At 41.5% G+C, this 25,116-nt stretch overlaps 1 protein-coding gene across 2 annotated transcripts in view; it reads left to right on the top strand.

Moving 5' to 3' along the window:
* cdh4 (cadherin 4, type 1, R-cadherin (retinal)) overlaps positions 1 to 25,116 on the top strand; it is a 332,586-nt gene that overhangs the window by 285,305 nt on the left and 22,165 nt on the right. For both annotated transcript variants that reach the window (XM_051672704.1, XM_051672705.1), the window contains 2 exons: positions 1,497 to 1,669; positions 18,868 to 19,005. In XM_051672704.1, coding sequence (XP_051528664.1) covers positions 1,497 to 1,669; positions 18,868 to 19,005 — 311 coding nt within the window. The remainder of the gene's footprint in view (positions 1 to 1,496; positions 1,670 to 18,867; positions 19,006 to 25,116) is intronic.

Genomic DNA, 25,116 nt, shown 5'->3' with positions numbered 1-25,116 from the left:
TTTTAAAAGAATATTTTAGCCCTGTAGGTCCATGCAATGCATGTGAATGGTGACTAATACTTTGAAGCTCGAAAAATCACATAAAGGCAGCATAAAAGTAATCCATAAGACTCCAATGGTTTAATCAATTTCTTCTGAAGTGATCCAATTGGTTTTGGGTCAGAACAGACCAAAATGTAACACATTTGTAAGGTACATCTTGCCATTGCTGTCTTTAGGCACAATCATGATTTCAAGCTTGATTACACTTCCTAATGCTTGATGCTTTTAGGTGCTTTTAGGTGCTTTTCGGAGCTTCAAAGTTTTGGTCACCATTCAATTCCATTGCATGGATCTATAGAGCTGAGATATTGTTCTAAAATTCTGTGTTTGTGTTCTGCAGAACAAAGACAGTCTTACACATCTGGGATAGCATGAGGGTGAGTAAATTATATTTTTGGGTGAACTATTGCTTTAAGACCAATTAGTCAATTAGTCATTCAGGTAATCCACCAGGGACGTGCCATCCACATTATCAAGGTAAGCAGTGCTAACCTAACAGAAGGGGAAAAAGAAAAATGACACTTTAAATATTTAAATATAATTGTTAATATAAACTTTTTCATTCAAATTCATCATCTTTTCATCTTAGTTGAGCAGCACAGTCATTTATTTATATATTCGCTTTGGTGCCACCCTCATGTATAAGCACATTATGTTATGCTTTCTCTGATTCAAAGCATTGTTTACCGCCCTTTCATTCAAATCTGTACGTTCATTCAAATTAAATCAGCCCGCTACTACAAATCGCTCAGTATATGAAATCTTTAATTTGTGTGATATGAGCAATACTACTGTCCTGAATTTAAAACAATTTGGCCATGAAGTTCACCACAGTGACAATTATTTCCATTGACTGGTGGGTTCTAAGGCAACAATTTTGCCTGTATTCCACTGAATAGTCAATTTTGAAAATATGCAGTTTTGCACATCCTTAGAACAAACAGAGTTGAGAGTAGGGACTTTTAAGGCTGACACAGATATACTAACCTAAAAAAAACACAGTAACTACGCCATCACTAAAATTTTGAAGAACCTCTTTAAAGTTGTATTTCAAATATCTAGACAAATGTGTGTTACTGCATTTTGAATGGCAGTATAGCAGGGCTGGGGAATAATAAAAGTGTTGGAGGAGAGAGAGCAGACGGAGCCTCATTATTTAACAGATTCTTTAAGGAGAGCAGAACCAGTGATGAGCAGGAGGAGAAAAGATGAGACATCTCAGGTGAAATAGACCTGTGGGATCAGATGTGATGTTTGGACATTGCTTTGACAAAGCAGCCAGCAGACAAAGTTTGGATCGCTGATCAAATAGCTACTGTGTGTATTTGTGTGTTTGTGTGTTTGTTTGTTCTTAGAAACTTGGACAAATGAGCACAGATGTTGCAATGGAAGCGTGCAGATTTTGCATGCCTGAGTGTTTTGATTTACGCTTGTTTTCCTCTCTTCCTCTGTAGGTACTTCTGTGATGCAAGTAACGGCCTTCGATGCTGATGACAGCACCACAGCAAATGGGCTGGTGCACTACCGCATCCTTAGTCAGACACCACACATCCCCATCCCCAACATGTTCACCATTAATGGAGCCACGGGAGAAATCAGCACCATCGCTGCAGGCATCGACCGAGAGGTCAGTCACATCTCTGCTTTTGACGTAACAAGTGAACCTGCTTCCAAGGGTGCTCTGCAAACCTGCTGCCGTATTTATTACTTAATTTAAGAACTGTTGATCAATGTGTTTGGAGTGTTCCACTAATAATGGATTAGTCTGTATATGAGTGTGCTAACATACACCTACCACCCTATGAATAATTTCTGTCTTGCCCTTCCCTTTTTATCTCCCCAGCATTTTGACATAATTAGTCATGTGGTGTGGTGTGTTTGAGCATATTTGGTGTGTATGCTGCCCGGGGTCCTGTGAACAAAATTCTGAAGAGACACTCTTGAACTATAACAAACAGTGCTTTTAGAATCAACTTAATGATCAGCCTGTCCTCTAAGCTGTCTGTGACCTTTTCAAGTTGAAGAGCAGCTATCTGCTCACAGCTGCCCCTCCCAAAATGCCATTCAGAGCAGGACAACAGCCAAAGCTGCAGTGGCTATTATGTTGGGAATGCTAAAAGATCATTGCTGGATCCTAATTTGCATATAATACTAATACTGTTTTTCTAAACTCATGGCATACTATTTGTCACTTACTATTTATTATACTGTACTATATTTGTCAATCTAAGTATGATAGATTAAGATCAGTGCATCCCAAATCTTTGTACATTGACACTAGTATGTCAGAGGTGCCCTGATGCATTCTATTTCCAGTGTGTGCAAAATGGTAGTTTCAAAGCAAGGATGTATCCACATATACAGGATTGGGTGTGACCAAATGTAATAGTTTAAGAATTAACTATTGAAAAGCTCATATGGGTCGACCACTAATCTGAATATTGAGGAAAAATCTATATGGTGATAACAGCCCTGGTTCAAACTGTGCATTTGTGCATGCTTTTTGCACTACTATTGCACGCAATATTGTGGGAGGGGTTTGAGATGGTTCTCTGATGCGGATTAATGTGAATGTAGGTGGCACTACTTTTATCATCACCAGTACAGTATGTACTTTTCGATCTCAGTAGAGGTATGTAAATTAGAATTCCACCTATGTTTTATGTCTGGGATATTATCATACAGCTTGTCCTCTATTACACAACAAAGATATTTACATGCACTTGAGTCTTGTTATAGTTGTTAATTTCAGCTCCACCTAGAATTAATTCAGCTAATCACTGGGGTCTTCTTAGTGTCTACTTTAGTACTGACTTAATTTTTTTATTCATGCATACGCTGACATGCCCACACAATTGAACTCAATGGGTCATGGGAACAGCTTTCCCATAACTCTTCTGCATCTCAGAGCTTGACCCTTCCCACCAGATGAGTTCTCATCTTTAACCTCTCTATTAATCCCCCTCTCTATTGCCCTATCAATCCCTCTTTCTCATACACACGCTCACTGTCTCACAAACACAACCACACACAGTGTGCTACTGCTTAACCTCCCTCTGCTCCGCTAATGAGTGGGGTCATTCAGAGGTCCTCCCAATTTATCCCAGAATGCTTAAGCGGACCTGCGGGGAAGTCTTTCAACTCCCCTCTCCATCCTATGTGATCCATTGCTTTCTCACAGCAGATCCTAGTCTCATTTTTATTTGCATGACATTAAAATAATTCAACATGACTTTTCTGTGATGTTCACTTTCCTTTGCTTTCCTCTGTGTACAAAAATATTGATCATAAAACAAGTGGAACAGTCCGGTTCTGGAAGTAAAAATCTATTCTTTTTTTTTTTCATAGGGGAAATTATTATTAACGACAACTTATAAACCTTTAAAAACAGACCAACTGTGATCTCAGAGGTTGTTAAACAATGGCAAATGCTTCTATTAAAGCCACTACATTGAAGAACTACATTACCCATGATACTGAAGCAAAACACAATTGCGGTAAACAAAGTGTGCAAAAAGAGCTCAGCAGTGACCGCCTACTTCCAGGACGCACTACGAATGATGTAATTAAATTGTCTCCTTCACTCTCAAACTACTTATATACTTGTATATTACTGAATATTTTTGCAAAAAACTTCAAATATAGTGTTTGGTTCATATCGTCTTGGTTACTGTCGTAACCTCTGTTCCCTGATGGAGAGAACGAGATGTTGTGTCGATGTAGTGACACTAGGGGTTGCTCTTGGGAGCCCCAAACACCTCTGATCTTTGAGAAAAGGCCAATGGGAATTGGCGAGTGGAATTTTCATGCCACTCCCCCAGACATACGGGTATAAAAGGAGCTGGCTCGCAACCACTCATTCAGGTTTTGCGCTGAGGAGCCGAGACAGGGTCCCGGCCATTTCAGCGGGTACCTCAGCGTTGTGGCAAGAGGGACACAACGTCTCGTTCCCTCCATCAGGGAACGGAGGCTACAACAGTAACCAAGACATTCCTTATCTGTCACTCACTTGACATTGTGTTGATGTAGTGACACCAGGGGTCCCTATACGAAACACCACAACCAGCTGAACTGTGTTGCGTGGACTGGCGGTGCAGGCAGGCCACTGCGTGCCTCGTAGCAAGTGCACCCGGCCCCCACATAACCTCCCCTAATGCCCCACGAGTGTCGAACTCATAGTGGGGACAGGTCGCGCCAGCTGTGGCCTCTTCTCTTCTTTATTCTCCCACAAAAATGGAAAATCATTCAGCTGGGGCCATATGCGTCCGCGTCGGGGGGGGGGTTCCTTTACCAAAGGGAAAGACACCGCAGAGACCACACCCTGCCCGAAGGGGAGGTAACGTGTGGAGAATACATCACATAGACTTACCGACCGGCAGTATCGCGTGTGGAAGAAGTCCCTTAGTAGGTCCTACCCAGAGGGGGAGGAGCTCTACAAACATGGTGACTGATGGCAGAGGGAGCTCTGCCCAAGGAAGACACGGATTTACCAACAGGGAAACCGTACTGTGGAAAATACATCACACAGGGTTACCCATGGGCAACCAGCACATGTGGAGCACCTATCCCAGTACAGGGCATACTAGCGCACGTAATGAGTTGGCATCGAATTTCTCTGCCAAATTCGCCTGCTACAGGGCTGAGGAGGAAAGACATCCAGGGTTCACCGACTCGTGAAATTGCATGGGGGAAAAAGTGCACGTCTTCCCCTCCGGGAGGGGAAAGGCGCTGTACGCAAGCAGTACACCCAGCCAGATGCCCCGCATACTTACCTGTTCATACCTGACAACACACAGGACAAAACCGGCTCAACCTGGGGATTATAAAATCTTGCGAAGGTATTGGGTGTTTCCCAGCCTGCTGCTCTACAGATGTCTGCTAGAGAGGTGCCGTTGGTCAAGGCACAGGAGGCCACCACACTCCTAGTGGAGTGTGCTCGTAGTCCCAAAGGGTGCGGCATATCCTGGGCCTGGTACTCCAAAGTGATGGCATCCACGACCCAGTGGGCGATCCTCTGTTTGGAGACAGCCCCCCTTTCCGCTGTCCTCCAAAGCAGACAAAGAGCTGCTCAGAGCGTCTAAAGCTCTGCATGCAGTCCAAGTAGATGCGCAAAGCACACACCGGACTAAGCAATGACAAGGCTGGGTCTGCCTCCTCCTGGGGCAGCTCTTGCAGGCTCACCACCTGATCCCTAAAAGGGGCCATGGGAACCTTGGGCACATAGCCCGGTTGGGGTCTCAAGATCACGTGAGAGTACGCTGGACCGAACTCCAGGCAGGTGTCACTGACAGAGAACGCCTGCAGGTCCCCAACCCTCTCGATGGACATGAGTGCAGTCAGGCATACAGGCAACACCACTTCAAGGCATACAGTCGCCTTGTAGAGGGAGCCCGGCCTGAGTGATCATGTCTAACACTGCCGGTGGTATGCCAATTAGGTCTTCCACGTCCAGGGGCCAGACATGGAGATCCCAGAGGTCTGGTCGTGGGTGCCAGATGGTGTCCCGTCCCTGAGAGAAGAGGTCCTCCCTCAGGGGAACTTGCCAGGGAGGGGCTGTCGTGAGGAGTGTGAGCTCCGAGAACCAAGTCTGGGTGGGCCAGTAAGACGCCACCAGGACGATCTGTTCCTTGTCCTCCCTGACCTTGCACAAAGTCTGTGCAAGCAGGCTCACTGGGGGAAACGCATACTTTCGCAGCCCCTGGGGCCAGCTGTGTGCCAGTGTGTCTGTGCCGAGGGGAGCCTCAGTCAGGGAGTACCAGAGCAGGCAGTGGGAGGATTCCCGGAAAGCAAATAGGTCTACCTGTGCTTCGCCAAATCGACTCCAAATCAGCTGGACCACCTGGGGTTGGAGCCTCCACTCCACGCTGCGTGGTTGAGGTCGCCTGGGATGTGAGTGGCCCGCAACAACTTCAGTCGCTGCTGACTCCAGAGGAGGAGATGGTGGGTGAGCTGCAACTTAGAGGCATCTGTTGTAACAACGACACGCCTGGACACTTGCTCTAAGGGGACCCCTTCCCATCCAAGGTCCATCCAAGGGCTGAACATGTGGCGGCAGATCAGCATGATGGCCATGCCCATCTCGGGACTCGAGTCTGAAGCCAGTGCTGGAGCGGTCTCATATGCATCAACCCGAGCGGCATGACCGCCGCCGAGAACGCCATATGCCCCAGGAACCTCTGAAACTGTTTCAGTGGGACCGCCGTTCTCCGCCTGAATGACTTCAGGCAGTTCAGCACCGACTGTGCGTGCTCGTTTGTGAGGCGCACTATCATAGAGACTGAGTCTAACTCCATCCCAAGAAAAGAGATGCTCTGAACCGGGGAGAGCTTGCTCTTTTCCCAGCTGACCCGAAGCCCCAACTGGCTGAGGTGCCTGAGAACTAGGTCCCTGTGCACAACGTGCACAACAGCTCTTGAGAGTGAGCTAGAATCAGCCAGTCATCAAGATAACTGAGGACGTGAATGCCCACTTCCCATAGCGGGGCAAGTGCTGTCTCTGTGACTTTTGCAAAGACACGAGGCGACAGGGACAGACCAGAGTGGAGGACCTTGTACTGATACGCCCAGCCCTCGAAGGCAAACCGCAGAAAGGGTCTGTGCCGAGGTAAAACCGAGACGTGGAAGTACGTGTCCTTCAGGTCTACCGCCGCGAACCAATCTTGATGCTGGACACATGACAGAATGCACTTCTGCGTCAGCATCTTGAATGGGAGACTGTACAAGGCCCGGTTCAGCACTTGCAGGTCCAAGATTGGCCGCAAACAACCGCCTTTCTTTGGCACGATGAAGTAGATAACCTCCAAGCTTACAGCGGGGCTCCTCGTCTCTGGGTCACCCGTCTCAGGGGCTCTTCAAAGCCTTCCTATGGTTCTTGGCGCCGGATTGTGGGACGGGGCATCAGCTTCCTGCGGGGGGCTCTACGTCGGGGCCAGGCAGTCAGCCTGGTGTCGTCACCACAGGAGGACGCCCTTGGCAACGAGCAGATGGGGTGCAGGACCTTGAGCCATGCTGGAGCAGGATGTGTTGGTTAGCCTCCATCTGCTTCTTGACCACCGAGAACTGCTGGACAAAGTCCTCGACGGTGTCACCGAACAGGCCAGCCTGGGAGATGGGGGCATCAAGGAAGCATACCTTGTCAGCATCCTTCATCTTGACCAGTTTAAGCCACAGGTGGCACTCCTGGACCACCAAGGTGGACATCGCCTGCCCGAGAGCCCGGGCTGTGACCTTCGTCGCCTGGAGGGTGAGATCGGTCGCCGAGCACAGCTCCTGCATCACTCCCAGCTCAGGATTACCCTTGTGCAGCTCTTTCAATGCCTTGGCCTGGTGCACATGCAGGAGGGCCATGGCGTTCAGGGCAGAAGCGGCCTGTCCAGCGGCACAGTAACCTTGGTCGCCAAGGATGATGTGGACTTACAGGCCTTGGATGGGAATCTCGGGTGATTCCACCAGGTGGTGGCATTTTGCGGGCACAGGTGCACCACAACCACCTTGTCCACCTGGGGAATCGCCGTGTACCCCCTGGCCACCCCACTGTTGAGGGTAGTGAGAGCAGAGAAGCACAGAGGCCGGGTCCGGGCAGTAAAAGGTGCCTCCCGTGACTTCGTGAGCTCCTTGTGTACCTCCGGGAAGAATGGAACCGGGTGGGGCGTGGCCGTGAGCGGCACTCTGAGCCCAGGAACCAGTCATCAAGCCACGAGGGCTCAGGGCAGGGTGGAGGGTTCCACTCAAGCCCAACGCTCATGGCAGCCCGGGCAAGCATGGCCGCCAGCTCCGCGTCAGCCTCAGACTGGGTGACCACACCCAAAGTTGGGAGCCCAGTCGAGTCCTCCGCATCCAACTGGATCAGCCCACTCTCCGATGCTTTGATCGAGAGCTCATCCTGCCCTGGGGCGAGCCGCCTGTCTCATCTCAGAACTTGAACGGGGCAACCGAGCGTACTGGGGAATGGGAGGCCCATGGGGGATTACCTGGCAGAACCACTCCCATTGGGGTCCTCAAATCACCCCCAGCGCTAGCCGTCGCGGCCTCGTACCCATAGGTAGAAGGACCGGGGCGGGGAGTGGCTGGAGTGGCTTTCCCTCTGAAGAAGGAAAGCTGCGACCGCAACGTTGCAATGGTCATGCTCTCGCAGTGAGAACATGAGCCAGCCACGAACGCTGTTTCAGCATGGCTGTAGCCCAGACACGTGAGGCAGCAATCGTGGCCATCAGAGGCAGAGAGGTAACGACTGCATCCAGGAATTATACACAGACGGAAAGGCATCTTTAAAAAGATGCTCTCCGTCAGTGCCATTCTTTTAGAGGAAAATATTCTTTTAGAATATACTCTCTCTTTTTAGCTGTCGAAGCGCCCTGGGGCATTCTCTGCACTTATCCATGCATGAGGGGGAGAAACTGCTGAAATGCAGCATATATCCAACAGCATATGCAGAGGTGAATGGAATGGCAGTGGAATTCAATGAATGAAAACCGCTCTGCTCTGAAGAAAAAATCTGAATGAGTGGTTGCGAGCCAGCTCCTTTTATACCTGTATGTCCGGGGGAGTGGCATGCAAATTCCACTTGCCAATTCCCTTTGGTGTTTGGGGCTCCCAAGGGCGACCCCTGGTGTCACTACATCGACACAACGTTGAGTGAGTGACAGATAGGGAACTATCAGTTCTTTGAAGACACATTTTTTAAACCTCTATGAAACTAATGAATGTGAAAAATACTTCCGGACTCAAGGCGACTGGAAAAATGTGCAGGCACTGTTGCGCTCTATGGCTCTGATGCTAAAATCTGAATGAGCCACATTCAAAGACATTTCAAAGTAACTATCCATTATAAAATGGATAGTTCTTACTCTGAGTAGTTAAGCCATATTCGAAGCGACTGTAAAACAGCCATGCACTCCTGTAATCAGACATCAACTGAATTCTATATAAATGTGGCAAGTTGTTACAAAATGGTTAATGAACTATTACTTGGCTGAACAATTATTTATTCTGATTTGATTCTGGTTGTTTATTATTGTTAATAAACGATTTATCAAACATTATCGAACATTTATTGAACAGTATTGAATTTTTTTTTTTTTTTGTCATATTGCTTTTGGTGACATTTTATTAAAACAACAGGCCACCCGAAGCTGTGCATTACAGAGATTTTACTCTGGTAACCGTAACGGTTTTAGGTACTATGCTTCTATTAAATCCATCATAATCAAAACACTTTAGGCATCTTCTTTCAGCTGGCATGCAATCTTCTGTACTCTTCATGCCACTTTAGATGACGTTGCTGTCATCTCAAGATTTTCTGTTTTCTCTACAACAAGTTATCATAAGTCTATACTTGGAGCAATCCAATGACTAAGATAGACTGGCTGAGATGGTCTCTACAGGAGAGTGAATGTGGGTCGTGGTTTCGACTGCAGGCAGGTAATCTGTCCTCCTCACAGGAGCTCAGAGAGCCCCTCATTAATCTAACGCAGTGATTGCACTCTCTTCCACCTGTGCTCTCCAATTAAAACTAGGACACACTTGTGTGTTTACAAAGCTACATCGCAAATGGAACAGTTGGAAGATTTTCAACATCATATGTTCTGCCAGTAAAGAGCCTAAACTTTTAGGTTGCTGAACGAGACTGAAAGAAATAGTTCACCCAAAAAACGAAAAATCTGTCAACATTTACTCACCCTCATGTCATTCAAATCCTTGAGGCAAGATTTTGAGTTAATAATGACTTAAAGGAATAGTTTATCTAAAAATTAAAATTCTTTCAGCATTTACTCACCCTCATGGCTTTCTGACCCTGTATGACTTTATTTCTTCTGTGAAATACAAAAGGAGATGTAAGGGAAATTTTCAGGGCTTCTGTTTTACTGAGACATGTAAACGACCAGTCACGGTTCATTTTGTTGTTACCTGCCATTGTGTTACTACAATAATAGACTGGTGTGCAACACAGTCTCATTTAAACGGTCCGCATATCAGAGCTGTGGCAGATGCGTTTGAGCTCATAATGTTTTTTTCCTCCCCTTTTTCTCCCCAATTTGGAATGCCCAATTCCCAATGCACTCTAAGCCCTCGTGGTGGCATAGTGACTCGCCTCAATCTGGGTGGTGGAGGACGAATCTCAGTTGCCTCCGCGTCTGAGACCGTCAAACCGTGCATCTTATCACGTGGCTTGTTAGGCGCGTTACCACAGAGACATAGCATGTGTGGAGGCTTCACGCCATCCACCTCGGTATCCACGCACAACGTGCCCCAACTTTGCATTCTAATAAGGAACATACAATTTGAATCATGTTGGAGTACATTTAAAAGTTGAAAAAAATCTAATCGTGAATCGGTCATAAGTTGCATAACAATTTTGATTTTATTTTTTGCCATATCGCCCAGCCTTAAACTGTCTGCAAATATGTGCATACCTTATTTAAACAGTTGTAATAAACAAACCTCACAAAACTTGAGCAGATCCAGCATCCTGTGGAATGCTCTGAAGCACGTATTTTAACAGTCTGTCCTCAACAGTTCCCTGTAACTTTTCTATTGATAAAAGGCAAATATCAATAAAACTTCTATTACATACCGTCTGCAAATATGCAGATATCTAATTTAAAAAGATGTTATTCACGAACCTCTCGAAAATCCAGCGTTTTCTTCCCATCGAGCGCTCATCTAATATCTTCCTCTGAAGCACGTATTCCATCAGCCAAAATCAAAAACTTCAGGATCAGGATCAAAAGTTCCTCTGATTCACAAATCATGACGGTCAGTCTGTGACAGTCCAAGCAGGTGATCCAGGCTGTTAAACTGTCAGGAGATTGCTGCTCGTGCTGAATCCGTGTGAATCCAGCTTCAAAGTAAATGCGCTTCACGTGTGCTATAAGTAAATGTTTTATTCACTATGCACTGTATGTACAATTGGTTTGTTGTGGTATTTTTTGAGAAAATGCGATTGCTAACGTGGACATGCCCTCCATGGTTGCTGGACTGCTGTGTGTGCTGTTATTTCCTTCTTCCTATTATATTAACAATTTCTTCATGTGCAATTAAATTACTAAAATTTTATGACTAAACAGAAATCAGAGGAAACTGCTATCTATAATTTAAAATACATTATTATTTTTTTAGATAATTTTTTACAAAGTTTAGTGTGAAATTGAGTAAATATAGTGCTAAATAAGAATGTATTCATTTTTTAACAATTTTATGTTTATGTTACTTACTATATTAAATTGTGTGACATATCGCCATTGTATCAGCCACACTGCTTTCTGGATATCAGCATCAGCCAGTAAAAAACCCATAACGGTCGATCACTGGTTTTGATATTGGTAAGATTAAATGGTAACACTTTATAATAATCGTACATCAATAATAGGTAATTATGCAGGAATTAATGCAGGACAAATGAGGGCTACCACATTAACACTTTAGTTACTACTATTAACTAATATGGAAACACGATTAACTAATCAGTAAGTAATAGTGAGCTGATGACTGAGGTAGTTCACTTTTAGGTAATCAATAATTACTGAATTTGATTTGCCTCCTTGAGAACTATTAACTAACTATGGATAATTTTAAATAACTACTAATTAAATACTAATCAAAACATTAACATGTGCCTAAAATGTGAATGATTATGTTTTTATTGTGAACAAGATCATGAAATGCTCCTTCAGAGAAACATGTGCCTCATGTGCGTTCTTTGTAGAAATAAATTTATGAATGTAACAGCTCTCTAAATCAAGACTACAGTGCCCAACCTGTGTATTCCTTGGAATATCTCTTCTGTTCATTACAAATAATTAACTTCGGCATGCTAGATATTGCTGCAGGTCTTTTTAAATAATTTTGGTGACCCATAAGTAATGAGTCAAGTGTTATCACATAAATATGAAGTAATTACTAATGATTTCGACCATTATATTAAAGTGAGGGTCATGTGACGCATTTAACTTTTATTTGGAAATTTAATTTAACATGATATTGTACACAACAGGGTGCAAATTCATATGAAGATTCACGTGAACACAGAGTGGAGATGGGCAACTGACTACACACATCTTAACATTTTCCCTTTTTGCATTTCCATCTCTCTTCCTCACATGCACACACACACACACCCACACGAAATTTCTCACGAGAATGATAATACTCCTTCTTCAGTACCTATAGTCCAATTGGAATAATTATGCAGTAATTAGTGGGCTGAAGAAGCTGGTGATGTAGCTTGCACTGGTGGGAGTTCATATTCACCTTAATAAATACACATCTGATCAGGTCTGAATGCCAGTTACCCTCTCACACTAAGACCCCATCACCCCTACACACCTCTTAACCTGCTTGGCATCATCTGTCTGATTACAGCAGCTAACAAGCCCTCCACCCTCTTTCATTCTGTATTTTTGCTCTGCATGTCTTTTTCACTTGTCATTTTGTCTTATTCCCTTCATAGCATATCTGTCCATCTTACACACTTTATAACTTGCCTTCCCATATTTGTATCATTTTATTTCTTGGGCTCATTTAATTTGTTTCCGCTTTATTTTAGAAGATTGCAGATGGCCTCGTAATTGTTGTTGTTTACCTTCTCTAAATGCTATTACTATTATTCTTTTTTATATTGTATTTTTTGGCTTTTTAGCCTTTATTTACAGGACAGTAAACAGGAATGTAGGAGAGGGAGGGGGAATGGATTTGGGACATGACCCTATGGCAGATTTCAAATTTGTCCCTGTAAACCAGAAGCTAATATATGTTGTGAACGTGCTCAACCCTTTACGCCAATGCTATGACCCATTAAGATTTGTTTTTATTCTTGACAAACTATCTAAGGCTTCAGCTTCCATATTTGACCACTGTTTTACAACATAAATGTTGCAGAAGCATTCTTAAAGTGATAGCTCCCCCATTTACTCACCCTCGTTTCGTTCCAGATCCATAGGACTTTCTTCCGTGGAACACAAAAGGAGATGTTAGGCAGTATGTTCTGTTTTCCATAAAATGAAAGTGAATATGTGGCCATGTATTATATACTATATAATATCTTTTTAATATAATTTTAAAATTAGAACTGAAAAAAGAAGGTAATACAGGTCTGAAATGACATGTGAGTGAGTAAATGATGACATCATTTTCATTTTGGGGGGAACTATCCCTTTAATTGCATTTTATGAATCTATAGTATTATGGAATATGATGCATGTATTTTCCTGAGTTTAGGAAAGACATGTTTCTGCTGATGAAAGTGAAATAAGTACTATACAGATGAGTATCTGTTTGTATTTGTCCAAGTGATGTATCGCCATGTGCTGTCTTCTTTTCTTTTGAATCACATAAAATCAAAGCACTTAAAAGTTTTGCAGAGGAATGTCTCTTTTTGTCAGTGTGTGTGTGTGTGTGTGTGTGTGTGTGTTGAAAGCTCTGTGTCTTGCACCTCTGTGAATCTGTTCGGGCCAGATTGTCCAGGCTGTTGCTTTCCATTACTTGTCTCTTGTCTCTGCCAGAGGCCATGTGGTCGCTGTGTGTGTGCGTGCGTGTGTGTGTGCGTGTGTGTATGTGTGTGTGCGCTTACTAGGTTGTGTCAGGTCTGGGTTAGAACGTGTCCACTCTGCCGCGCCTGATTAGGGAATCGATCGGTGTGCAGTGTGTGTATGTATGTGCGTGTGTGAGAAGAGGAGAATCATAACTTTTGGTTGCACTCTCTTGGCTATCCTCTCCTCTGCCATCACTTCTAGGTTCACTTCCTCCTCTCCTCCCCTTATCTTCACTCCTCTTCTCTTTTGTCCCAAGAGAGAGAAAGAGGTGTTGGGGAGAAGTGAGGTCAGAGCCCACTGGGCTGTGAAATGCTCCTCATAACAGTTGACTCAAGTGTGTGCGAGCCTGTATGGGTGAAACCCACCCCTCGCTAGGTCTGTTCTCCAGTCGCACAGATTGTGCCAGTTCTCCTGAGGTTTAATCGTTTTTCGGCATAATTCTCTTTAGGACTGTAAATGTGCTTAAGCCCGTCTCACAGTGTCGCGTTCCGGTCCCTCCAGCCGACACTGTATGAAAAGTGTTTAAGATTAATTACACACTGATTTGTTTCTCTTGTTCTCTGCAGAGCATAACCAGAGGAGACAGTATTGATATTTTATTATGGTGTTAATAAAGGTCAGCAGCTATTGAGTTCTCATTAATAGAGCCGAACTGGGCAATATTAACGAGGAGACACAGGTTTTAATGACTCTCAGTGTGAATCTGCGATACTCTGCAGGGCTTTAAGTGCTTTAAAACAGCCTTTGAGGAGTCTGTGACCTGCCAATTAAATGCAGCAACCTGTAGGACAGAGAAAGATCTATCCATCTATCTATTTCAAAACTGAATGATTTGGAACGAGATAGGCAGCAAGTCCTCACATGAATGCATGGGAGAGTCAACACAATTGATTTCAATAGAGTTTGGCCGAAGTCCCTTTTTTTGGCTTACATTGGCTTACATTTCTACATCCACCATATTGAGAGTTACTATTTCACCCATTCATTGAATTGTCTGCCTTCTCCCTATAGTCAATCATGTCCTAACACATTTAGGGTATAAGAGGAAAGCCGTCAAAGTAAAACAATCAAGCTCTTGGATAAGGTCTTGTGTGTATTAATTGCTTTATAGCAGCTCTATGGCCAGCCATCTCCCTCTAAGACACCCGTCCCTCAGACCAGTCTCAGTGGAGCACTGACTTGTCCTTGACTCCCTCTACTTCCTGTCTGCAACAACAGAAGACTTTTGGCCAACTGGATTAATAAGTCTGGAGTTGAAATAGGCAGGAGAGGCTTTGGCTTGGGCTCAGCTCTCTGTATCTTCCCAGTGTGGACCAACTGGAGTCAGATTCACCCGTGTATGGACAGGGCACAGTTGCAGTGCTATAGCCCAAAGTAATGTTGGTCATGCAACAACAAACACTTTGGTGTGTTGCATGTGTCTATCTATCTGTTGCCCTCGCAACCCCTGTCTTTCATCTGTGGTTATAAACAGGCTGGGTCATGTCTGTTGATGATGTGTGGTTTTTGTTTACTGATTATCTGTGTTTGTGTGTGTGTGTGTACTTCCATAAATAGCAAGTGACAAAGTATCAAAGAACAAAGCTCACAGTAGCCTCATATGCTAATTAACAGAAAAGCTGTTACTCAGACAGAAAGACAGACAGACAGACAGACATACAGACAGACAGATAGACTGCTTGAATTAGCCATCACTGGAAATAGATAAATATGGCTGTCTGTGTGTGTGTTTCTAAACTAACTATACTTTAGGGACAACACTTATAAAAAAGTACCATAAAACAAAATTTGGGATATGCTTGACATGGTTCTAACATGGTATTTTAGATATGTACCTCGGTATTATCATGTTTTGTTTTGTTTTGTTTTGTTTTTTTGACATTTTACCAATGCTAATGCCATAGCTTTTTGGACACATATCATGATAGTAGCATGTTTTGTGCCAAGTGATGTGGCTTGCGATCTCTCATGCGTCGTCCATTAAGAGGCAACAACATCATGATGTGCCAAGCAGCAAGATTCTAATTTCAAGCTGTAAATTAATTTTTTAAACAATGAAAAAAGAAATGAAAATTAAGCCATTTTCCCCTTTCTCTTTATTAATTTTTAAATAGAAAATGAAATAGTCAACAGAAAATGACTTTGTATCTGCTTATTCTATTCATCAGTGTTAAAACCAATTAAGAAGAAATCGCATTTTTCATTTTTGGGTTTAAAAAGTAAAAAAGAATGGATGCAAAAGTACACAGATCCGGGACACTGTGCGTTTTGATTATTTGATTTCACTAATATATGGCTTGAATATTTGATTCGCACATATGGGTGGACCTGAAACGCCCCTTTCTTCTGATTTGTCAATCTGCACCGTCGTCTTTCTCAATGATGTGAGTCAGAATAAAATTTCTCTGCTGTTTAATTGTTCAGATAAATTCGTCTCCATTAATATTAAATTCTTTACCATTTATTCTCCAAAACTCACCACGTTCATTACAGCTGAGATATCTCTCTATTAGCGTTTTAAATTTACATCAGTGTTTTGTGTGTTTTTGAAATGAAAAATCATCATAGAGTATTGAAAGAATCGGTTTATTTTCATTTTTACATATTGCAGTGCAATGAACAAAGCAAGATGCAGTTCAGGGAATATACAGACTTAACATAGGGTGCATCCAAGACAGATGAGCATTCATGCCAGTGAATTATAACAGCTACAACAATAAATAACAAATTATAAATAATAATAATAATAACAAATAAACTGGAAGATATTGTTACATTTAATATTTAATATAAGACAGTAAGTATTTACATGGAAGCAAAGAGTACTAATTTCATCCGACATCCATGTTTTTGAATGGGAATATGGGAAGCCTTTACCTACTCGTATACGCGGCAGGTTTGTGTGCCTTTTATTATCGGACAAATGGGAAGGCTTTGTGTAAATGCTGATTTTAAATTCACTGGTCAAACTTTTGAGAGATGAGCATTCATGAACTTCCTTTAGCATAATTTCCATGATGAGCAAGTCCCTCACACCTAAGCTCCCAGAGTGGGGTAAAGAATCTAAAAGTTTTAGATTCGATATTTTTTAATATTCGGTTTCTCGTACCCACGCTCTCTGCCAGTGGCAAGTTTGCAAAGATTGTGCACACACTGTTATGGTATATAAATATAAATGATATATAACTATAATATACAGACATAAAACACTGCACTCAGAACTGTCAGTTGGTGTGGCGGCTGCAGAATTATGACTGAAAATGCTCTGATGTGCTTTAATTGCTTAGCTTACTTAAGGAACCATCTGAAAATTCCACTCACTATTAAACACAGGCTGTGTGCAATCACTCATTCGGTTGACGTGCAAGTTTAACATAAAACATTAATAGTACACTTTTACATCCCAAATGTTAGTAAGTCCAATAATATGAATACAGTATTAGATTATTTAAAATAAATAAATAATAATCCACCAAAATGTTTTTTTCACATTCCAAAGGTTGTAGTAAGTTCCCAGTAGATAGACTGATTTACAACAGGTGAGATTATTACAGTAAATCCAATAATATTAGTACAGTATTAGGTTATTTTAGGATAAACATCATACAAATTCCTGAAAATATTATTTTTACATTCCAAAGGTTATAGTATCTTCCCAGTGGATAGACTTACTAACTATAAAAATCTTGCCTGTAGTAAGTCTATCTACTGGGAACTTACTACAACCTTTGGAATGAAAATAATGTTTTAATTGATTTTAGTGATTTTTTTTTTCTTCCATAATATAAGTTAATACTGTACATTCATATGCACAGCCATCACTCTGGCGATCTAAGAAAACCTGTGAAATGTTTTTTTATTTAAATAACTATGTTTTTTTTAGATAGAACATGCAAGTCAATGGTCAAATAAATGACTGCTCTGACGCCAGTGACGTTTTAGTTGTGGATGGAGTTTTCAGACGGTCCCTTATGCACCATAGGTGAATATCTAATGAATATATCGAACCTAAAACTAACTTTATCCCGCAGTTAAACGTAAGCCTATATCTTTACAATGTAGGCATATGCTTCAATTGTCTTATGAATGTATGATTATTTTCATCATCTCATTTAAAACAAAGACAGCAGATTTATGTTTAGGGCTGTCTGATAAATCTGGCTACTTGATGAGAGAGATAGCTTGGCTGCAATAAACTTGACGGGTTTTGGAATTTAATATTAACTGAGACAAATTTATCTGAACAATTAAACAGCAGAGAACTTTTATTCTGTCTCACAGCATTGATAAAGACGATGGTGCAGGTTGGCCAATCAGAAGAAAAGGGCGTTTTAGGTCCACCCATATGTGTGAATCAAATATTCAAGCCATATATTAGTGAAATCAAATAATCAAAACGCACAGTGTCCCATGGCTATTTTTCCAATTTCCTATTTTTAACTTGAGCATTAAATCATCATTATTTGTTTTTTAATATTGGTTTTGTAAACGAATAATGAAATAAGTCATTTTTTGTTTTGCATTCATTATTTTGAATTCCTAACTGAATATACACGGATTTACTAACTTGTTTTGTTTCATTTTGTTTTGTTTTGTATTTTGACATGGTACCATTGCTAATGCCATAGCTTTTTTGAACACTGGACATATACCATGGTAGTAACAAGTTACCTCGGTATTACCATGTTTATGGTATAATGCCATATCTTTTTGGACATACTGTATATCATGATAGTAGCATGTTTTGTTTGATTTTTTTTTTTTGTTTGTTTGTTTGTTTTTTTTTTTGTGTGTGTGTGTGTTTTGTTTTGTTTTGTTTTGTTTTGTTTTGTTTTTGGCATGGACCTGCCATGGAGTTATGGATACATGCCATCATAGTACCATGGTTTTTGGACATGGCTATTCCATGCTATTCTTTAAAGTATTTTGAAATAAATTCTATGCTACATACTTATCGTAATTGTTAAGTACAATGGTATATATGAAAGTAACATGGTATTCCCATCTGATGCCAACATGGTGCAAGAAGCAAGGGCAATTTGCTGATGCATGTCCCTCTGAATCTAAATGTAAAAAAAATTCCACTAAAGTAAATATGTTTCATAAATAAACTAAATAATGCTTTTAATTCTTAAAATGAAAGAAGTTTGCCTATTTGCCTATTTTTTTTTTTCTTTTTTTTTTTTTAGTTTGTCTGTGTTTGTCTGTAGTAACTGTAAGTCTGTGGTAAATCCCCATTTTGAGCAATGCAGTGTCATGTCAACTTATTAATATCTGCATGTTCTGTGTTATTTCAGAAAGTGCCACAGTACACCATCATAGTCCAGGCCACAGATATGGAGGGCAGCCTGAATTTTGGCCTGTCGAACACAGCCACTGCCCTCATTAGCATCACAGACATCAACGACAACCCTCCAGAGCTGGACGCTAAAACAGTGAGTATCCTCCAGTACAACAGGGAGCATTTAGATAGTCTGCCTGTTTTGGACAGATACACCCCTCATTACCCCATTCTTTGAAATCTAACAGTGTCTTGATACCCACTTAATTCCCTTCTCATCCCCTCATTTTTTTTCTCCTTCACTGCATCTTATGCTGAAAAAATTCTCTCCGATTAGTGGCGTTTAAAATTTCTAGTTGGCTCACGAAACTTTTTGTGAATTAATAAATGTAAGTTGTAGTGACAATACTGCATTTTATTTCTGCATCTATAAAGCTAATATATCAAATTTTTTTCTATGTTTAATATGCAGATTCAACTATATGTAAACCATTTGTATGTTGATATCATCTAACAATAACATTGTGGCTTTGTAGCGTTATCAAAACATTTCCCTGTTTGTTTGAGCAGCCCATCCAGCTAGACACTGCAACATTGACTTTATTGATAAATATCAATATAATTTTGATATTTAAATATAAATATAAATATCAACATTGATAAATATTAACATACACTATATTGCCAAAAGTATTCGCTCACCCATCCAAATAATTGAATTCAGGTGTTCCAATCACTTCCTTGCCCACAGGTGTATAAAATGAAGCACCTAGGCATGCAGACTGCTTCTACAAACATTTGTGAAAGAATGGGCCACTCTCAGGAGCTCAGTGAATTCCAGCGTGGTACTGTGATAGGATGCCACCTGTGCAACAAGTCCAGTCGTGAAATTTTCTCGCTACTAAATATTCCACAGTCAACTGTCAGTGGTATTATAACAAAGTGGAAGTGATTGGGAATGACAGCAACTCAGCCACGAAGTGGTAGGCCACGTAAAATGACAGAGCGGGGTCAGCGGATGCTGAGGTGCATAGTGTGCAGAGGTCGCCAACTTTCTGCAGAGTCAATCGCTACAGACCTCCAAAGTTCATGTGGCCTTCAGATTAGCTCAAGAACAGTGCATAGAGAGCTTCATGGAATGGATTTCCATGGCCGAGCAGCTGCATCCAAGCCATACATCACCAAGTACAATGCAAAGCGTCGGATGCAGTGGTGTAAAGCACGCCGCCACTGGACTCTAGAGCAGTGGAGACGCATTCTCTGGAGTGACGAATCACGCTTCTCCATCTGGCAATCTGATGGACGAGTCTGGGTTTGGCGGTTGCCAGGAGAACGGTACTTGTCTGACTGCATTGTGCCAACTGTGAAGTTTGGTGGAGGGGGATTATGGTGTGGGGTTGTTTTTCAGGAGCTGGGCTTGGCCCCTTAGTTCCAGTGAAAGGAACTCTGAATGCTTCAGCATACCAAGAGATTTTGGACAATTCCATGCTCCCAACTTTGCGGGAACAGTTTGGGGATGGCCCCTTCCTGTTCCAACATGACTGCGCACCAGTGCACAAAGCAAGGTCCATAAAGACATGGATGAGCGAGTTTGGTGTGGAAGAACTTGACTGGCCTGCACAGAGTCCTGACCTCAACCCGATAGAGCACCTTTGGGATGAATTAGAGCGAAGACTGTGAGCCAGGCCTTCTCGTCCAACATCAGTGTCTGACCTCACAAATGCGCTTTTGGAAGAATGGTCAAAAATTCCCATAAACACACTCCTAAACCTTGTGGAAAGCCTTCCCAGAAGAGTTGAAGCTGTTATAGCTGCAAAGGGTGGGCCGATGTCATATTAAACCCTATGGATTAAGAATGGGATGTCACTAAAGTTCATATGCGTCTAAAGGCAGATGAGCGAATACTTTTGGCAATATAGTGTATCTACATTACATTCAAACCATATATTTATCAGTATGTGTGTTTCCTTGGAATCGAACGCCTGTCTTAAGTTTTGCTAGCGCCACGCTCTACCAGTTGGGTTGAGTTGAGTTTTGTGTTCCTTTACTTTTGCACATGCTCATTACATTCAACATGTACACTATTGTTTGACAAATATAGATATTTATGCTGAATTTAAAAGGTTGATTTTGTTCAGTAATAGTAATAAACTGAAAATAATATTATTAGTTAAGTGGCAAAAAATACATAATGATTGAAAAAGTTTTCTTTTCTCATAAGTTCCCATTTTCCTATTTTGGGACAACTATTTTCATATATAATATTGTGCCAACATATATCTCTATTTTTAAACATGAATGTTTACAGTGCACATTTTCTGCCTTCTTTTAACAGTGTTTGTTTCTGTCAGCCTTCATATCGTTCTCATTGTTTCTCCGGTTAACGGTATATACAGTATCTTCTTCCCTCAATCTTTCTCTCTGGCTTTCAGTGTCTCTTCTTTTCTCCATTTTCATTTATTTCCAGCTATCGGCCATGCCTCTTTTATCTCTCTCTCACACAGCACTCATCTCTGGTGCCCTTGCGTTCCTTCACTCATTAAGTAATAACCCCAGGCCTCCTCCACGCCATCTGATGCTAAAGCATTCTGATTTATTTTGCACATTTTTTCTACCTGTAATATTTATTTGAAGGCCAAATGATACTTTGTGAATCAGTATGACATCTATCATCTGGCATCAGACGGTCTTGCTCTTCATTTTAATTGATGTCATCTTATTTTCAAATGTTGGTTCTGATGAGTTGATGCTTGTGGACAGGTCTCTCTGCCAGTGTTGAGCATCTGGCTCCTGTTGTTGGTGGGTTTGAGTTGTGATTAGCTGGCAGTGGCATAGACCAGAGGTTTTCATACTGCTTTATGACAAGGGCCCACAAAATATGTTAGGAACCCATTCAAAACATATAAACGCAGCTATATATTTCCATATATACATACCCATTTCTATTTGAAAAAATGCAAAACGTCATACCATAAAGATTATTACCATAATAACTTGCAGTGCACTTATTACAGGGACAATCCCCCAGAGCAAGCTGGAGTTAAGTGCCTTGTTCAAGGACACAATGGTGGTGGCTATGGGGATTGAACCAGCAACCTTCTGCTTACAAGTTCTGTGCTTTAGCCCACTACACCACCACCATGCACAAAAATGTACATACTGTTTTTAAAAGTATAGACACAATACTGAAGCATAAAATGTTTTAAAATGACTCTAGTGTGTTAAAGTCAATTACTCACATTGTCTGTGTAAAGTTATCCAGTATTTCAACTCCATTGTCATGACTACGTAACACCAGTAAACAATAGATGTAAATTCCAGAAACTTGATGTAAAGTAGATTATAGAGTTGGCATGATATTCAGTTTTCATCATTGTCTTCTGTTTTTGAACAAGCCGTTATGTTATCATGTTTATGATCAGATGCACAGCGAGAAGACGCGATCGGCACTGTCTAAACAGAACAGCCTCCCCAAATACACTTGGAATACAGCACTTCATAATGTTTGAAGCACGACAGCGTTCAACCAACAAACATGCTTCCTTAAGTGCGGTGTGGTTATGGAGTGGACTATGGTCCATTCTGATGTGTTATTTCAATATTATCTTGTCAGTTATCCAACACACGGAGAATAAGCGATGGAATCAGCACTCATAGCCCTCCCTCATAAACAGCGTGTTTGGAGCCGGACTAGTACAACTGCAGCCAAGAAATGCTTGTGCTGGTCCGGTTATGGACGTTTTGTGGAGTTATTTCAATCTGACCACGGGGTTTAATCTAAAAGTCTGCTCTCATTTCTGTTCCCCAAATGCTGTTGAAGTTTCGTGCCTGTGGAACAACGGTTACGTCTATATCATGAGTTTGAATTCGCTGCTGTGGCTATAATGTGATTGGATGGAAGCGTTCCTTCTCATGAATAATGTGGAGAAATGCTCAGAATGTAGTGGTGTAAATGCATGCTGTCCTACCAATCATAACCCGGAGTTTACGCATGTACCTCGTTTTTGTGACATTGCATCTACCAATTATTAGAATATTAGAGAAATACATAATTTTGTATTTATTTGTATAGCACTTTTCGCAATAATTATTGTTCCAAGGCAGCTTTACAGGAAATAAAGTGAATAGAGCAAACTATGTATAGCAGTATCAGGATGTTTTGTGAATTTTTTTTATTTATTTTTTCTAAAATTTTCCAAGGACCCACTTGCAAGAAAAGAACTATTATTCAGAAAGTATTTTAACTTCATCTTTCCAAGCCATAGGAGTTACTATTACTGGACAAAAGTGAAGTGAACCGTGTGAGACAGATCCACTGATCCCGCAGATCTACTCTCTCTCACAGACATGCTGGGTCACTCTCAAGCATTTGTTGCAGTTTCAATCAACCCAATTATGATATTGTGATGCATATTTTTGAGTATGTCTCTTTATATGACACTACAACTAGGCTGCCATGATTATTCGCCCCTTTATAGACATAATTTATGACATTTGGTCCATACACATACAGTGAAGTAGGATAGACCTCCATCCATCTTTTCTTGACACCTCCTCTAAGTTATACACACTAAGATTCACTCATCCATGCACTAAACTTTCTCTTGTCTGAATGAACACAAAGGGAAAATTGAGCAAAAGTGAAAGCCAGACTAAAATGAAATGAAACTCATTGCTCATCCACCTACTTGATTACTCTTGATAATTTCTAAAACTTTGCAAGTTTTAAAGTTTTTCATGCGGCTCCTCCCACAGGAGTGTGAGCGTGTGTATCCTTGTCCACTGAAGTGTCCATAATTATAGAGTGCAACCGAAGAACAACTCTGCAGTTCAGCTGTCTCGTTTTAGTACGTATGACAGGTCCTAACAGAGCAAGTTAACCCTGATGACACCAGCTATTAAGTTCCACACTCAGCACATGCTCTCGCTCCCAATAACAAACACTTTTGTCATATATCACTGAGCCGAGAGCAAATTAACCATAACATGACCTGACACTTGTGAGGGTTGTGTTGATTCAGTCAGCAATTTGTGAGCGAGTTGCTGATACGTACTTTTTTAAAATAGTATGGGCAGTCACTCTGTAAGAAAGAAAGAAAGAAAGAAAGAAAGAAGCAACTTGGAGTGCAGACAGAATTGACTTGTTCATAAGTGCCTTACTACATGTCGTTGCTGGTTAAACTCAGACAAACATTTCATTAAAGTAAAGCTTTAATGTTTCAAGCAGAGAATATGAACATCGGAATAAAGGTCTCATAGGCTTATTATGACTTTGGGCTGTGGTATTGTGGTTGTGCTCAATTGCTTGTTTTTGGTAGACACAAAAGCACATACACACAATTGTTCAAGTAGAATGCATGCTAGAACTAATTTGTTTGGTTTTTCATCCAACCTCTATCTCTCTCTCTCTCTCTCTCTCTCTCTCTCTCTCACCCACACAGACTGAGTCGGGTAGAAATGTTCTATGATTATTTGCATTTGACAGAGGCATGAAGCCATATACAACTTGCCGCAGGAGACCCACAGAAACGAAAGCAAGCTAATTAAGTGAAATTGCTTGAGGGGGTGTAAACCTTGCAGATATATCGCTTCCAATTTGAAGACAGCCGTATGTTTTATTCATGCAAAAGTTGCATGAATATGGAAAAAGCTGTCTCTTCTCAAGAGCAAAAGTACAGCAAAATAAAAATGCATCTTAAGACACATGAAACTCTAAAGCACAGTGACGACTGTAATGATGATGATAATGCTGCTGATGATTATAATGATGCTGGTGGTGGCGGTTTACATGATGATGACCGCAATGAAGACAGTGGACTTTGTGATGGGAAACAGCATAACTATACTTCCTAAGTGGCTCATTGTAACATTTTTTTGTTGTTGTTGTTGTTGTTGCTTTTCTTAAAGAAAAGAAGGGATGAGTCAAATAATTTTTTGTGATAATCAACTATGCTTTTTTCACGCATCAATGATCTGAAGATTTTCACGATGATTATTGATATAAATTGGGATTTTTTATTTATTTTTTTCAGATATAAATAAGGCTGCTCGTTGCACAATAGTTTTTGTCTTTTTAAACATATTTCTCAACACAACTTTGGTAAAGTGTGAGTGGCAGGGTAAATCAAAGGGGTCACACACCAAACGCAGCTGGCGGACAACATGGTGCATTCTAAAATTCGTAACAATTATTTTCTACAAAAGTACACACACATACAGCCAACGCTCAGCGTCAAAATTCTGCAGTGCCATGGAGTGCATCTCA

This window comes from Myxocyprinus asiaticus, chromosome 35, assembly GCF_019703515.2.
Source record: "Myxocyprinus asiaticus isolate MX2 ecotype Aquarium Trade chromosome 35, UBuf_Myxa_2, whole genome shotgun sequence".
Classification (NCBI taxonomy): Eukaryota; Metazoa; Chordata; class Actinopteri; order Cypriniformes; family Catostomidae; genus Myxocyprinus; species Myxocyprinus asiaticus.
The sequence above is the reverse complement of the archived record's forward strand: the minus strand, read 5'-3'. Positions and strand labels throughout refer to the sequence as shown.